The 13,487-nt window shown below is 67.2% G+C and overlaps 1 protein-coding gene across 3 annotated transcripts in view; it reads left to right on the top strand.

Annotated features, from left to right (window-relative positions):
• SHANK2 (SH3 and multiple ankyrin repeat domains 2) overlaps window positions 1-13,487 on the top strand; it is a 293,436-nt gene that overhangs the window by 257,111 nt on the left and 22,838 nt on the right. For all 3 annotated transcript variants that reach the window (XM_036029823.1, XM_028503888.2, XM_036029824.1), the window contains one exon: window positions 12,913-13,048. In XM_036029823.1, coding sequence (XP_035885716.1) covers window positions 12,913-13,048 — 136 coding nt within the window. The remainder of the gene's footprint in view (window positions 1-12,912; window positions 13,049-13,487) is intronic.

The raw sequence follows: 13,487 nt of genomic DNA, 5'->3' as shown, positions 1-13,487 counted from the left end.
CCCCGGAAGCTCATCCAGATGTTGGCACAGGGCAGGGGGCCTGGGTAGAGGTTGGGGGACCCCAGGCTGTCCGGGGGACTTGGTCCCTTGCTCATGTGCCCTGTGAGCAAGGGCCGCTCTCCGGCCGCCCAGCCGGGGAGAAGCCCGGCCCACAGGCGTGGTGGGCGCCCAGCTGCGAGCCCGGCGGCTGTGCAGGGTGGCCCGCTGCCCGGCCCCGGCGGGGGGGGGGGGGGGGGGGGTGACGAGTTGCCTTCTGGACGAGCGCCTGGGGACCAGGCCGGGGAAATGAGGCGGCTCATCCCCACTGAGAGCTAATCATTTGCTTTGGGGATTAATTTTTCAGCTGTCGCCGTCGAGTGGAAGCACTTGATGAATTACTCGTCATGGCTGGGACACGCAGGAGCTAAATCGGGCCGTAAATCTCCCCGAGCTTGGCGCCCAAGCCCGAGCCTCGGCCCACGCTCGCTGGGAAGGCGGGGACTCGCACGCTCTTGGCTCTTGGCTCTTGGCTCTTGGCAGGGAGACCTGCATGGGGCCGACGCCTCCCCGGGGTGCCGCTGGCCGGGAACCTGGCGGGCTCATCCGGCCGGCCCAGCCCGCACGCGCTCCCAGCGGGCCTGAGTGCAGCCCTCCCCCCAGGGGGAGGCCAACCCGCTGACCCCAGTCAGAACAGCCACACCCTGGAGGTGCCCTCCCCCACCCCACTCCCTGCTCGCCCAGGGCTCATTACTTCAAAAAGCCAAAGTCAAAGCCGCCCTCCCGGCGAGCACCCTGTCCTTGGGCTCCTTTCCCCCACGAAACATGACCCTGAACACTGCCCAGAATCGCTCACTGCGCTTGGGTTTGCCCGCCGTTTCCGGGGAAGGTGCGGAGCCCAGGGGGCGTCCCCACCGTGCCTCGGGCTGGGGAGGACAGCACACACAGGTGTACCGAGCAGGGGGCCCCGGGGTGGCCCCACTGTCCAGCAGCCTCGAGGCGGCCCTGACTCAGGTCCCCAGGCCGGCGCTGCCAGAACCTGGAGGCCGGCGGCCCTGCGCCGGCACTCAGCTTCCTGTGCCCCGAGGGCCAGGTGGGCGAGCACGGGTGACGTGTCCCAGTGCGCGCTGTGTGCACCTGTGCCCACAGGTGGCGCTGGGAGGTGCAGGCAGACCACCGCCCTCCGAGGAGACGTGGTCACTGTCGAGGTCGCCACAGAGACGAGACCAGTGTCCGCATAGAGTGGATTCTGTTCGTGCTGCTGCTTAGGGGAGGCAAGGGGCTTTGATGTTTTTGTTTTGTTTGTTAAAGAAAAAAAAAGAGAATCACCTGTAGCTGGTATGGCTTAATGGACTGAGCGCCAGCCTGTGAACTGAAAGGTCATAGGTTCGATTCCCAGCCAGGGCACAGGCCTGGGTTGCAGGCCGGGTCCCCAGTAGGGGGCACGGGAGAGGCAACCACACGTTGATGTTTTTCTTCCTCTTTTTCTCCCTTCCTCCGCCCCGTCTCTAAAAATAAAAAAAAATTAATTAATAAAAAAAACCAGCATCAATCTAAAGAAATAGTAACACATACAGGACCCTGGCCACAGGGTTGAAATCACGAGGGTGGAGCCCAAATGCAGTGGCAGCTGGGGTGACCCCGGGGGGAACACGGCCGCTCTCGATGCCCAGGGGTTGCGGCCAGTGAGGTGCAGCTGTCCCACACGACTGTTGAGAACTCTGTCCACGAGCTTAAAGTAAGAGGCCGTGCTCCCCCGGCCTCACCTGCAGTCCCAGCGTCAGACTGGCCGCGTGGGGGCAGGGCCGAGGGTCCCCGCGGGCCCCAGGCTGGCTGCGAGGCAGCCCTGGAGTGAGGGGACCATAGGCACGCCGACCCCCGTCTCTGTCCGCCACGCCGCGGCATCCACAGTCCGCCCGGGGCCCACACCTGTGCCACTCAGGACACCTGGGCGGCTCTCAGTCCCTCCAACAAGCACACGTCACGCCAGGAAACGCCGGAGTTAGCGCCAGGCAGAGGGAATGCCCCCCCCACCTGGACTGCAGCTCCCGGGGTCCCGGGCTGGAGCCCCACCACCCACCGCCCTGCTGCCCCGGCTGCTCAGGCAGGGGGCGGACCCCTGCCACCCACAGGACTTGAGTCCCTCCTGGGCCCCTCCCAAGTCACGCAGGCACACGCGGGCCCCGGAGGAGTGCGGCCTGAGACTCTCCCGCCCTGGGAGGGGGCCCGGGAGCCGGGTCAGTGTACAGCTGCCCACCAGGCACAGCCCCCAGGCAAAGGGGCTGGGGTCCGCCTTCGAGGGACGCTGCCTTTGCCTTCAGAGACCCCACCCCCCACGCTGTCCCGCTCCTATTTCCCACGGCCGGCCGGGGGGAGTCCGTGAAGGTCCAGGCCCCGCGGGGAGCCCCCAACCTGGGGGAGGAAGGCGGGGCTAGTGGCCTAGTGGCCGGCGGCGGGGCATTGTTGCCGGCTCTGTCTGAGGCTTTGTCCAGGAAGGTGTCGTTCGTGGAGCTCAGGCACGGGCTCCCGGGGGGCCGGCAGGGAGGGGATGACCGCTCCCCAGGGAACCGAGCAGGGTCCGAGCGTCTCTGGGACGGGGACACCGCCAGCACTCAGGCTTCCGAGGCAGCGTGCTCGCTGGGGGCACCGAGGAGTTCTTCTCCGCTTCCAGGCGCCCGCTCGTGCCGCCAGGCCCAGGAGCAACGGCAGTGGGGGGTGGGGTGTGGGGTGTGGCGCTGGGCCCGAGTGGGGCCGAGAGGAGGCGGGGCCCCGCCCAGAGGGTTCTCCCTGCAGGGAGCCGCCAGCTGGCAGGAGAGGTGCGCCCCGCATTCCCTCGAGAGGACCAGGTGCTGCAGAGGCCAGCACAGTGGTGGTTGCACCCCCTGGGCCTGTGGGGTCCCCACCAGCCAGGCCCAGGCAGGAGCTCGGACGGGGTGGGCCATCGCAAGCACCCTGAGCTTGCACTGCCGGGAGGGGAGGGCAGGTGCCTGGGCGGGGGCAGCTGTGGAGTGACAGGAGGTAAGTTCCTGGCACAGGGCTCCCACACCCTCGATGTTTTACTGCCTTTCGGGTGCTAATGAGAGACTCCTGTGCCCTGAAGAGCTCCAGGGCAGGGTGGTCCTCTAAAAAGACAATTAATTCTCACACTCATTTCCCACCTCCCTCTGGGCCCGGTGGGGGAGGGAGCTGGAGTGTAGCTCACTCGCCATTGGCCAGTGGCTCTGTCACTCCACGGTGCCCAGCTAATGCATCTGCCTCTGGAACTCAGACATAGGAGGCTGGGGGGCTGGGGGACTGGGATGCCCGCCCCCAGTCCTTGCCCTGGGCATCTCCTTTGCTGGGTTCTTCCCGGGTCATGTCTGTTAAAATAAGCCGATAATCATAAGCAAAGCACTTTCTCGAGTAGCAACTTATGGAAACCAGGGTGGGGACGGAGGGAACCCCGTCCACAGCGGGTGGGGCAGGAGCTGGGTCGTCTCTCGGGACAGAGCCCTTCACCCCATGGGGTCCGCGTGCCCCCAGCTCTGCAGTGTCGGGCCCCCAGCTGGTGGGGAGGGAGCCGGTGTGGACGTGTTCCGTGTCAGGAAAAGCCACGCCCCACCACCAGCCATTCGCCAAGCGGGGCGTGGGGGTCGCATTCATCCTGCTGTCCTGGAGGTGAGGACTCTGGCTTCTGTGGAGGTGCTCCAGGCAGATGCCCCACAGGGGGGAGAGGGCAGGGGCCTCCCAGCTGCATCTGTGCGGGGCCACCCGTGTGCCCACCCGTGCGCAGGGCCGGTGAAGGGAGAAGTGGAGGCCGGGTGGCAGGAGCGGCCGGCGGCTTGGGTGGTGAGACGCACACACAAAGGCCGATGGCCCCGCAAGGGGCCCCAGGCAGACCGCTCCCTTGTGCGGACAGCGCGTGCACGCTCGGGCCCCGAGGGAGGGGCTCGCTTCCCTCCCCAGCTCCAGCACAAAGAGTGGGGGCCCAGGGCCCGTCTGGTCACTGACCGGAAACCAGAGCACCCACGGGCAGGTGGGCAGGCGGCGGGGATCCTCTGCAGCCTCCGCTCCCCCTTCGCCTGCCGACCCGCAGTCCGCAGCTGCGCTGGGCGTGTGCTGGAGGAGCTCCCCGGGCCTTGGGGTCGCCTCCCCCTCCCTCCCCCCGTCCCTGTGGCCGCCCCGTGGCCTGCAGCCTGGCTTCCCGTGGCTTCAGTGAGTGGCATGGAGGCCGAGGTGGGGTGCTGCCCCTTCAGCTCCAGCAGGAGCCGGCCCTGTGGACACCCTGATTTCTGACCTCCGGGCTCCAGACTGGGAGACAGCTCCTTGCCGCTGTCCAAGTCCCCGCGGCCGTGAGCTGGGTGACAGCAGCCCCAGAGGACACTCACGGTCACTGGAACCTGGGCTGGGGCTCTGCGTCCTGGAGCCAGAACGAGGCAGGGACAGTGGGGGGGCCCAGCCCCGTTGCCTTCCTGCCCCGGGTGCCCCGTCTCCTTTGTGCGGCTCTCTGCCCCCCACCCTCCCGACTTCCCGAGTCCCGGCCCGTGTGGGCAGGCTGCCGGAGCTGTGCGCAGGTCCGAGTGCAGGGACGCCGGCGGGGGACAGTCGCCTGCAGAGTGGGCCTGCGGACTTAGGGACACCGGCCGGACGGCCCACGGGCTGGACAGCCCACGGGCTTTGCCAATGGACTCTTCTTGGCTGACACATTTGCAGGGCGGGGTCCCGAGACAGCAGCAGGGGGGCGGTCCCTGCTGCCCTGAGCTCTCTTCCTGCATGGCACTGGGCTTGTCCCCCGAAGGCCGGCTCTGCCCCTGGGGCCGTGCTGGTGGGGGCTATTGGTCCTCATCCCCGTGGGTCCCCTCCTCCCCTGGCTTCTTGCCCCTACCTCATTTGGTTCCTGATCTAGAAATGTCTGCCAGCTCCCTCCTCCTGGCCCAGCCCACACTGCCCGGGGCGAGGGTGCTGATGGCTGGGAGCCCACCTCCTTCTGTCACCCCAGGGCCGGGACGGCTCCCCCAGGTCCCCGGGGGGGGGGGGGGCGCTGTCCGCTGTGACCTCGCCCCTCGCCCCGTCTGGAGGCTGGCACACACAGGCTTCCCGTGTTTTCTGGAACGGGCCTGAGTGGGCGGCTCTGCTCCACGGGGTGCCCTGGGCCCATCCTGTCGGGACAGAGGCTGCGCCGCGGACACCCTGATGGCTCGGGCACAGCGGGGCCGCCCGTGGGGGGTGGGGGGGCTGCAGGATGTTTGCAGGACGGACGCTCCCAGGGTCCCCGTGGGCCCAGTGGGCTGTGTGCCCAGGCAGAGCCACCAGGTCCCATGGGGCGGGGTGACACCGGACCCCAGCCTCAACCCCGCCGAGACAGCGGGGACACCTTGGCCCCTGCTCTCCCCCCACCCCCCCGGGGTCTCCCGGCCTCGGGCATGCTGGGCTTGCACCAGACGGCCGCAGCCCTGCCCAACGCGAGTCGGCCGCCTGCAGCCGGCCTGTCAGGGGTCTGTGGGGCCCTGCGTGCGCCCTCCGATTCTAAACCCAGCCAGCAGCTCCCTGGCCTCAGCCCCACGGGGCTGGTGCCCACGCCGGGCTCCTGGGCAAGGCTGTGGTCGGCGGCACCCGCTCTCCCCACCACCTCCAGCCCCCGCCGCCGAGGTGCCCCAGGGCTCCGGCCGGCTGCGTGAGCAGCGGTGCATCGTGTCCTAGGGCTGCGGCACGGATGACCGCAGACCGGGCCGCTGAACGGCAGCAGTTTCTTCTGTCACCATCCTGGCGGCCGCAAGTCCAGAACCATCTTCCCCGGCTGCCACCGAGGTGTCTGCAGGGCCGCGCACCCTCCCGGGGCTCCAGGGGTGGTCCCTGGCACCTGTGTTAGGGGAGCCAGCTCTCTAGAAATCCCAGGCGACGGCCCCCGGGTCTCGTGGGCTGGGACTACGCCGCAGGGCCACCCCCCGGGGATCCAGGGAAGCCAGGAGAGGATGCGTCTCAGAATCCGGGCACGTCGGGACGCTGGTGGGTGGGAGCACTGCGGGAGAGCTGTGGGCTCACTCAAGGCGGAGCCTGCCCCCCGGCTCCTGGGCGACACTTTCCCACTGTGCACCCCGGAGCCCCAGTGCCCGGGCGCTGCCGAGAGAGGGCGGGGACACCAGCAGGCCCCGCCCCGGCAGTCTCCCTGCCTCCTGGTTGGGGCCTCCTCCCCCAGCTGGGGTTCAGCACGGAGCCAGCCCTCGGGGGCTCAGGAAACACACAGTGTGTGTCTCTGCAGGAGGAAGCTTCCCCGCTCTGTCCCGCCCGGGGCTCCCTGGACCGAGAAGTCGGAGCCGAGTCGGGGTGCCTGACCCCAGGCCACCTGGGATGCGTCACCAGGCCCGGCCCCGACGGTCACAGGGGAGGTGGGACGGGCAGTCGTCCATATGTCCACCGGACACCGGGCTCCAGGTTTGGGACCAGCTTCTGTGCCCACTGGCTCCCAGGAAGCGGCAGCTGGGCTCCTGGGGGACAGCCCAGGGCCTGGGCGGTGGCCACACCTCGCCCCCAGCTCCCGCCCGCCACCCGCCACAGAGCCCGCCTCCAGCCTGCGGAGCCCGCCCACACGCCCGCGCGGCTGTGGTTTATTTCAGACCGAGCCTCGTGCTCAGCGCCGTCCAACGACTGAACTTTAAGGGGAAAAAAAAAGCAGCAGCACCGGGAGCCCAGCCGCACCCGCCACTTCCGGCAGGCCTGCCCCCGGCTTCCGGCCGGATGGGGCCCGCTCGGCGCGAGCCAGGAGGCTGGGAGGTCCGCTGGGACAGCGCCCTCCAGCGGCCGTGGTGGGCTTCAGCCCCAGTGACTGGACCAGGTGGCCAGGCGTGGTGACATCTCTCGGCCTGCACCGGGGTGGGGGAGGGGGTTCTGGTCATGTCCCCGTGGCCGCGGGAGGGGCTGGGTGTCTGCAGAGTCACTGACCTGTCCCAGTCCGGCCTTCACGACTCCGCCTTGGCCATGTGGCCTCATGCGGGTCCGTGCCTCATTGAACGGTCACGAGAACCCACGTGACAGGACACTACCCGGCCAGGAGGAGGGAGGAAGCTGTGACACACGCCACCCCCAGGTCTCTGCTGTCCTTGTAGGTCAAACCCACGGACACGTATTTCAGTCTTTTTTTTTAAGGTTTGATTTATTTATTTTTAGAGAGGGGGAAGGGAGGGAGAAAGAGAAGGAGGGAAAGATCAATGTGTGATTGACTCTTGTACGCCCCCTACTGGGGACCTGGCCCACAACCCAGGCATGTGCCCTGACTGGGAATCGAACCAGCGACTCTTCGGTTAGCAGGCCGGCGCTCAGTCCATTGAACCACACCAGCCAGAGCTTGGGCTTTCTTTTCAGTCCTTTCTGTAGTATCTGCTCGTTAGCTGGGGCTTCATCCCACAACGTGTAATACAGTCACGATGCTGTTCGGTGCAGGTCTGCCGGGCCACTGGCCTCCTGTTCCCTTCCTGCGCTCTTCCGCCGTCCCCTCTCCTGCTGCCTTCTGGGTTGTTGACCAGTGTCAGAACTCTGGGGGATTTACCCCCGTTCAGCTGTGCCCCCTACCACCCTCTGTCCCGTGGCGGCTCTGGGACTCTGGGCGGAACCCTTAGCCGCTCAGCCCACGCAGGACCCCGCTGTGCCCCCACGGGACCCTGGACTCTGCGGAGGCGGAGGGGTGCCCGCGTCGCCTGAGTTGCCCGCCTTCCTCTCGGCCACACTCGTGGCGTCAGGTGCTCGCACGGTAAACCTCACCAACAGCCCTACGCAGCCTCAGGCAGAGACACCTGTTTAGTGCAACAGAAAAGGCTCTTCGCCTTTCCTGGCGTCGCCCGTCCCGGCGCCCCCGGGCCAGTCCCCTCCTCTTGCGTCCCGTCGTGCCGGCTGGCCACGCGTCCTCCCGGTGCTCACGTATCGTCCCCTTTGCCTGCGTCCTTTAAAGACCCTTCCCCTGGGTGCAGCGTTCTGGGCTGCCTGCCCGTCCCGGCTGCAGAACGCCGTCCCGGGCCCTCCTCCCTGGCTCCGCAGTTCGGGCCGGGGAGCCCACAGCCACTCGGACGTCCGCTCCTGGCCGGACGGCTCCTTCTGGCCAGGGACCTCGGTCTTCTCCCCTCGAGGGGCCGTGGTCGTCTTCAGGCTGGACCGTCCCACTTGTTCCCTCGTCCTTAGGACTCGGCTTGCCTTTGAGAGCCTGTGTTCACCGTGGCCGCGGGGCTCAGCTGGTTGGAGCGTCGTCCCAAAATCCAAAGTGTCACAGCTTCGGTTCCCAGTCGGGATGCGTGCTGGGCCTGCAGGCTTGGCCCCCGGTCGGGGCGCGGGCGAGAGGCCACTGGCGGCTGCTTCTGTCCCACATCGCCATTTCTCCCCCTCCCCGTCCCCCTCCCTTCCCCTCTCTCTGGAATCAGTGAGCGCGCCCTCATGAGAGGAGTAAGGAGAGAAAACAGAAAGTCCTTCCTCCCTCTCCTTCCCAGGGGCCGAGCCCCGTGCCTGTGCCCTCAGGCCCACTCTGCCCGTCACACCCGTCCCGCCGGGAAGGCTGCCCAGTGCACGTTCAAATGTTAGGGGTCATCTGTGTTAGTTCTCAAGTTTCCAGATTGTTTCACCTTTTCCCTTTTTGCTGAGATTTCGCATCTTTTGTGTGTCACGTTTTCCTTTACCTGATGGAGCGTTGTTACAATCCCGGCGTCGCAGCCCTCGTCCGAGAGAACCCCGTCGTCACCGTGGCCGCCCCGGGGCCAGCGGGCAGGTCTGTGCTGCACCCAGGACGCTGTGGACTCTGGGTCCGCCGCGTTTCTCGGGCGGGTTTGGGCGCTTCGTCTTAGCCGGCACAGCCCCGGCCGCCTCAGAGGGCCGGCCGCGCGGTCTGCAGCAGCCTGGCTCGCGTTCCAGGGCGGGCGCTCTGGCCTCGCCCACAGGCGCTCTGCGTGGGCCCCGTGCACTCGTGACAGTTCAGACGCCCCCCTCCCCGAGATTCGGTGGGCGAGGGGGCCGCTGCACACAGAACACCCAACTCCTCCCCGCCCCAGGCTCCCTCCTGCGGGACTGTCCCCTTCCGTCAGCAGCTGCGGCCGCCCGGGCTCTGCCCCCTGCCGTCTCGGGGCAGGCAGTCGGCAGCGCTCGCGAGGACGCGCACCTCGCCGTGTGCACGGCCCGGAGCTTCCCACTGTGCGCTCGCCACGTGCACGGCCCGGAGCTTCCCACTGTGCGCTCCCATCCCAAACCTTCCTGCCTTTTTTCTTTTCTTTTTTTTTAACTCCCCGGCGCTCTCGGGGAACCGTGTGTGTTTGAGTTTAGGGGTGGCAGGGCGCCCTCTGACCTGACTTTATCGTTGTCGCCTGCAGAAAGGTTAGGCCTGTGAGCTCACTTGACCTTGGAGTAATTTTAGGCAACCTCAAATTTTATGCCCCGTCCAACCACCGTTGGAGTGTGAGACTAAGCCATTTTCAAGTAGACGATGTCTGAGAAAGAAAAAAAAAAAAGATCTTCCAAAGTCCTTTTATTAAGAGAAGCTGCTAGAGAGAAAGTCTTTTGCCAAAAATGAGGTTTTTTGGAAAATAAACGCAGGGAGTGGAAGACTGAGGAGGGTTGGGGGGCGGGGCGACAGCGAGGGGGCGGGGCCGAGGGACCGCTGAGCCACGCCCTCCAGGGCGATGTGGCTTCAGTATTGGTGTCTTCAAGGAGACAAACAACAAAATACTCGGTGTGTTTAAAGGTTCCGAAAAGAGGTTTGCATCACTAGGACGTGTGTGGACTTCCGTCGGTTAAGTACATCGAAAATTAAGCCGATAAACGAACCACGGGAAATTATCCCGCTCCGGGGAAAACGGGACGCAGGAGAAAAGGCAGAGCAGCCGTGGTCCACTCCGTTTCGGGGAGCCGTGAGCGGGTATTCCGACGCAGTCGTGACGCAAACCCTGAACCCGATCTCATTAAAATTGCCGTGCGGCTACAACCGGCAGGCAAAAGCTATGGGGAGGGCGGTGGGGGGTGGCGGGGACGATGAAAGAGAAAAGCTAACTTAGCGGCTCTCGACTGCGGGTGACTCTGACCCCCCAGAGGGCGCCTCGAAATGCCTGAAACCACTCACGGCTGTCGGGTTTGGGGGGAAGGGGACGAGGCCGGCGTGCAGGGCCGAGCCCAGGCCTGCTGCTAAGCACCCTGTGAGTGCGTCCACAGGGAAGAGTTGATTGTCCAAAGTGCTGTAACGCCACCGCTGGGAAACCGGAGCTAAGTGGCTTTCCGGCTCGGGGGCGCCAGCGGCCAACACCTAGAAGGCGGAGACCAGCAGCTGCAGCTGCTGTGAGTGAGTCTGGAGAGGCCGCAACAGGTTCAGAAGGACGGGGGCCGGGGCCTTGGGAGGGGCGGGGGGGGGGCGGGTCTTCTTGGTGTCGGTGGGAGCTTGCTTTGCGGAAGTCGGCCTCTGGCACGTGCACAAGTTTGGTGTTGTGAGCGAGAACTCACTCACAGGAGGAGGAGAAGCACCTGGGAAGCTGCGGCGTGTGCGGGGAAGGCCTGCCTTTCCGCTCTGCACGGGAGCTCCCGGAGCTGGGTGGCTGCCGGCCGGGGTTCCCGCCCTCTCCCGGACGGGCCACGGCCCGTCTCCGCTCCCCGGCCGCCCGCGTGCACGTAAGGGACGGTGCATGGGGTGCTCCACGGGTGCCCTCGCAGCTGACAGGACCTGTGAGCGGTCTCTCTCTGCTGCAAGGCTGGAGCCCCAAGAGCGGCGTGCCGGCATCGCAGGCCCAGGTTTCCCGAGGGACGCCGGACCCCTGGGCGCATCTAGGAACCAGCGAGCGTTGTGTCTCGTCTGCCTCGGCGTCAGGCGCCGCACGAGCAACCTCGAGCCTCTGTTTTAGGGGCAGCGCCTGGCCACTGGCCCCCGAGCCCTGTCTGCAAGCCGAATTCCGGGTCAGGGCCGGGAAATGCAGAGCCTGGCGGCCGTCCCCACCACTGGAGGAAGGGGACGCTGAGTGCGCCCTTCCCGGCTCGTCCCGTCCAGGTCTCGTCTGTCCCAAGTGGCTGTGTCAGCTGCGCCTCTGCCTGGCCGTCGTGGGAGGGTGTTAACAGACACCCTGCACACATCGGGGGGCATCTCTGCCCACCCCCATCCTGGCAGGGTGCTCGCCCGTGCCCAAGGAGTGGGCCCACAACACCCCACGCAGCCCACAGCAGCTCTGCGCGGGGCATGTCCTGCGCAGGGCATGTCCGCGCCAAGCTCATTTACGCTGCAAAGCAGGGTGCAAATTACAGACGGGTGCAGCTGAGAGGTGAGGGAGCGGGGCGTGGGGCCCGGGGCAGCGCAGGCTCTGTGGCGGGCCGCTGCCCCCTCCGAGGGCTGCTGCCCAGGGAAGGGAGGCTGCTGGGGGCAGGGCTCCCTGCTGTGTGTGTGTGCGTCTGGCCGGGAGGAGCCTCAGGGACTCAGCTGGCTGCAGGTGGAGGAAGGCTCGGGCATGGACCCGGTCCTGCAGGGCACCCCTCTTCCCACACCGGGGCTCCCTTGGCCCTCAGGAGAAGGGAAGCACGATTAGAGCCCAGAGACCTCGGGGGACACCGGAATCTAGTGGCAGAAATGGGACCACCTAAAAGCCAGTGTCTACTTGGGGAGCGCAGTAGCCACATTCCCGTGCCCAGTGAGGGCCCCTGCCTGTCCTGTGGTCCCTGCGGTCCCTCGTCCCTCCCAGGGAGCTGTGACTCCATCCTGACCTCTCCACCCCCTTCTCGGCCCCACTGCCCAGCGTCCAGCGCAGGGACGCTGCCCTGTCTGCTCTGCCCCGGACCCCTGGGTCCCCCGCTGCGCACCAGTCTCTGCCTGGAACAGACCCGTCCACCTGTGTGCCGCCGTCCACCACCATCCACCACCGTCAGCGTGGGCGGCTGGCCACCCAGTGCTTGTCTCGGGGGCCGGGGGGGCCGTGTGTGAGGTTGGAGACAGCTCCCGAGCCCTGCCCACCTTCGCCCGCGGCCACGCGGCACTGGAGCGGCTTCTGGGGGACTCGCGGCAGGAGGAAGAATTACGGCAAAGCGGGGATGGGCCATCGCAGGGGCTGGCAGGGCTGCCGCCGCGTCACGTTTGTTCCCTACACTGCGCCACGCCGTCCCCCACCCTGGGAGCTTCGGGGACTCGGGCGCCAGAGCCCACCTGGAGGAGGGGTAGGGGCTGGTCCGGCGCCCGTGACCAGGAGAAGGTGCAGCTGGGGGTCCCCGAGCCTGCTGCTGCACCCCGTCCGACCTCACCGCCCAGGTGCATGACCGCTGCGGTCCGAGTCCGGCTGCCTGCCTGCCTGCTGGGCGCCCCCCAGGTCCGGTTCTGCTCCCAAGCCCAGCCTGCTCGCCGTGGCGGGGACCCAGGGGAGCGACTGGCTCTGAAAGGGGCCGAGACCAGCCAGCCCCGCTGTGGCCCACTTTGGGGGAGGCAGCATGGGGTCCCCGAGATGCCAGAGCAGGGCCCGTGAGCAGGCTGGGGGGCCCATGCTGCTTGGTGAGTGGCCAGCGCAGCTTCATGGGGGCAGAGGAGGAAGGGGGCCTAAGGAGTGGCCACGCCATGCGACGCGTGTTCCCTGAGCACACGCAAAGCAGCAACGTGTCCATCTCCTCCGAACCACGGCAACGCACAGCGAGGCCGGCGGCTCCACAGCTCACAGGGGTTCTGGCTGGGAACCACTATGGACCTGTCTTGGTGGGGGGGTGGGGGGGGCCTGCGCACGCTCATCAGGAAGAACCCCCGCCAGTGCGGGCTCCGGGGGGGTGCGGGCCCCGGGAAGCCGGCCCTTGCAGCTCCCCAGCCACCCAGCCCTGGGGGCGCTGCCAGCCCCGGGACCTTCCCCAGGGTCCCCAGAGCACTTGTGGTTCCCAAACCACCACGCAGGCTCAGGGCGTCTGCCTGCCTTTGCCCCTGTGGGCAAGGCCCTGGCCCTGCCCTGGGTTTCCCTCCTCACAGCTGCCCTCTCCTGCCCGCAGGTTAACAGCGAGAACGTGGTGAAGGTCGGTCACCGGCAGGTGGTGACCATGATCCGCCAGGGCGGGAACCACCTGGTCCTCAAGGTGGTCACGGTGACCAGGAGTCTTGACCCCGATGACACCGCCAGGAAGAAAGGTGGGTGCCCCTCAGCGCCCTGTCCCCGCGCTCCTCCACCCGTGGGAGGGGTGGGCCCTGCTGGGTGACCCCCATCTCCTCCCTGGGAGGCCCAGCCCCCCGCAAGGTCAGGCAAAGAAGCAGAGGGAGCTTAGGAGATGCCCCCGGAGCCCACCCCGGGGGCGGGGGTGGCCTAGGGTGAGGGCTGTACTCAGCAGATGGGGTCCAGGAGCTCCTGTCCCCCCCGACTGCCCAGGGGCCCCGCCATGGGCAGAGCCTGCTGGCCCCCCACAGGGATGCAGGGTCACTCTCCTTCCCGAGGGGGCCACCGCTGGGGGTCACCAGGGCGGAGTGCAGCCTGCAGAGGGGAGCCAAAGGCAGGGCGGATGCACCCCCAGGTCCCCTTGGCAGGGAAGGAGCTGGGGGGGCGCACTGGGTCCTTCCAGCCTCCCTGCGTTTC

Source organism: Phyllostomus discolor, chromosome 6 (genome assembly GCF_004126475.2).
Source record: "Phyllostomus discolor isolate MPI-MPIP mPhyDis1 chromosome 6, mPhyDis1.pri.v3, whole genome shotgun sequence".
Taxonomy (NCBI): domain Eukaryota; kingdom Metazoa; phylum Chordata; class Mammalia; order Chiroptera; family Phyllostomidae; genus Phyllostomus; species Phyllostomus discolor.
This window is presented reverse-complemented; position numbering and strand designations above follow the sequence as displayed.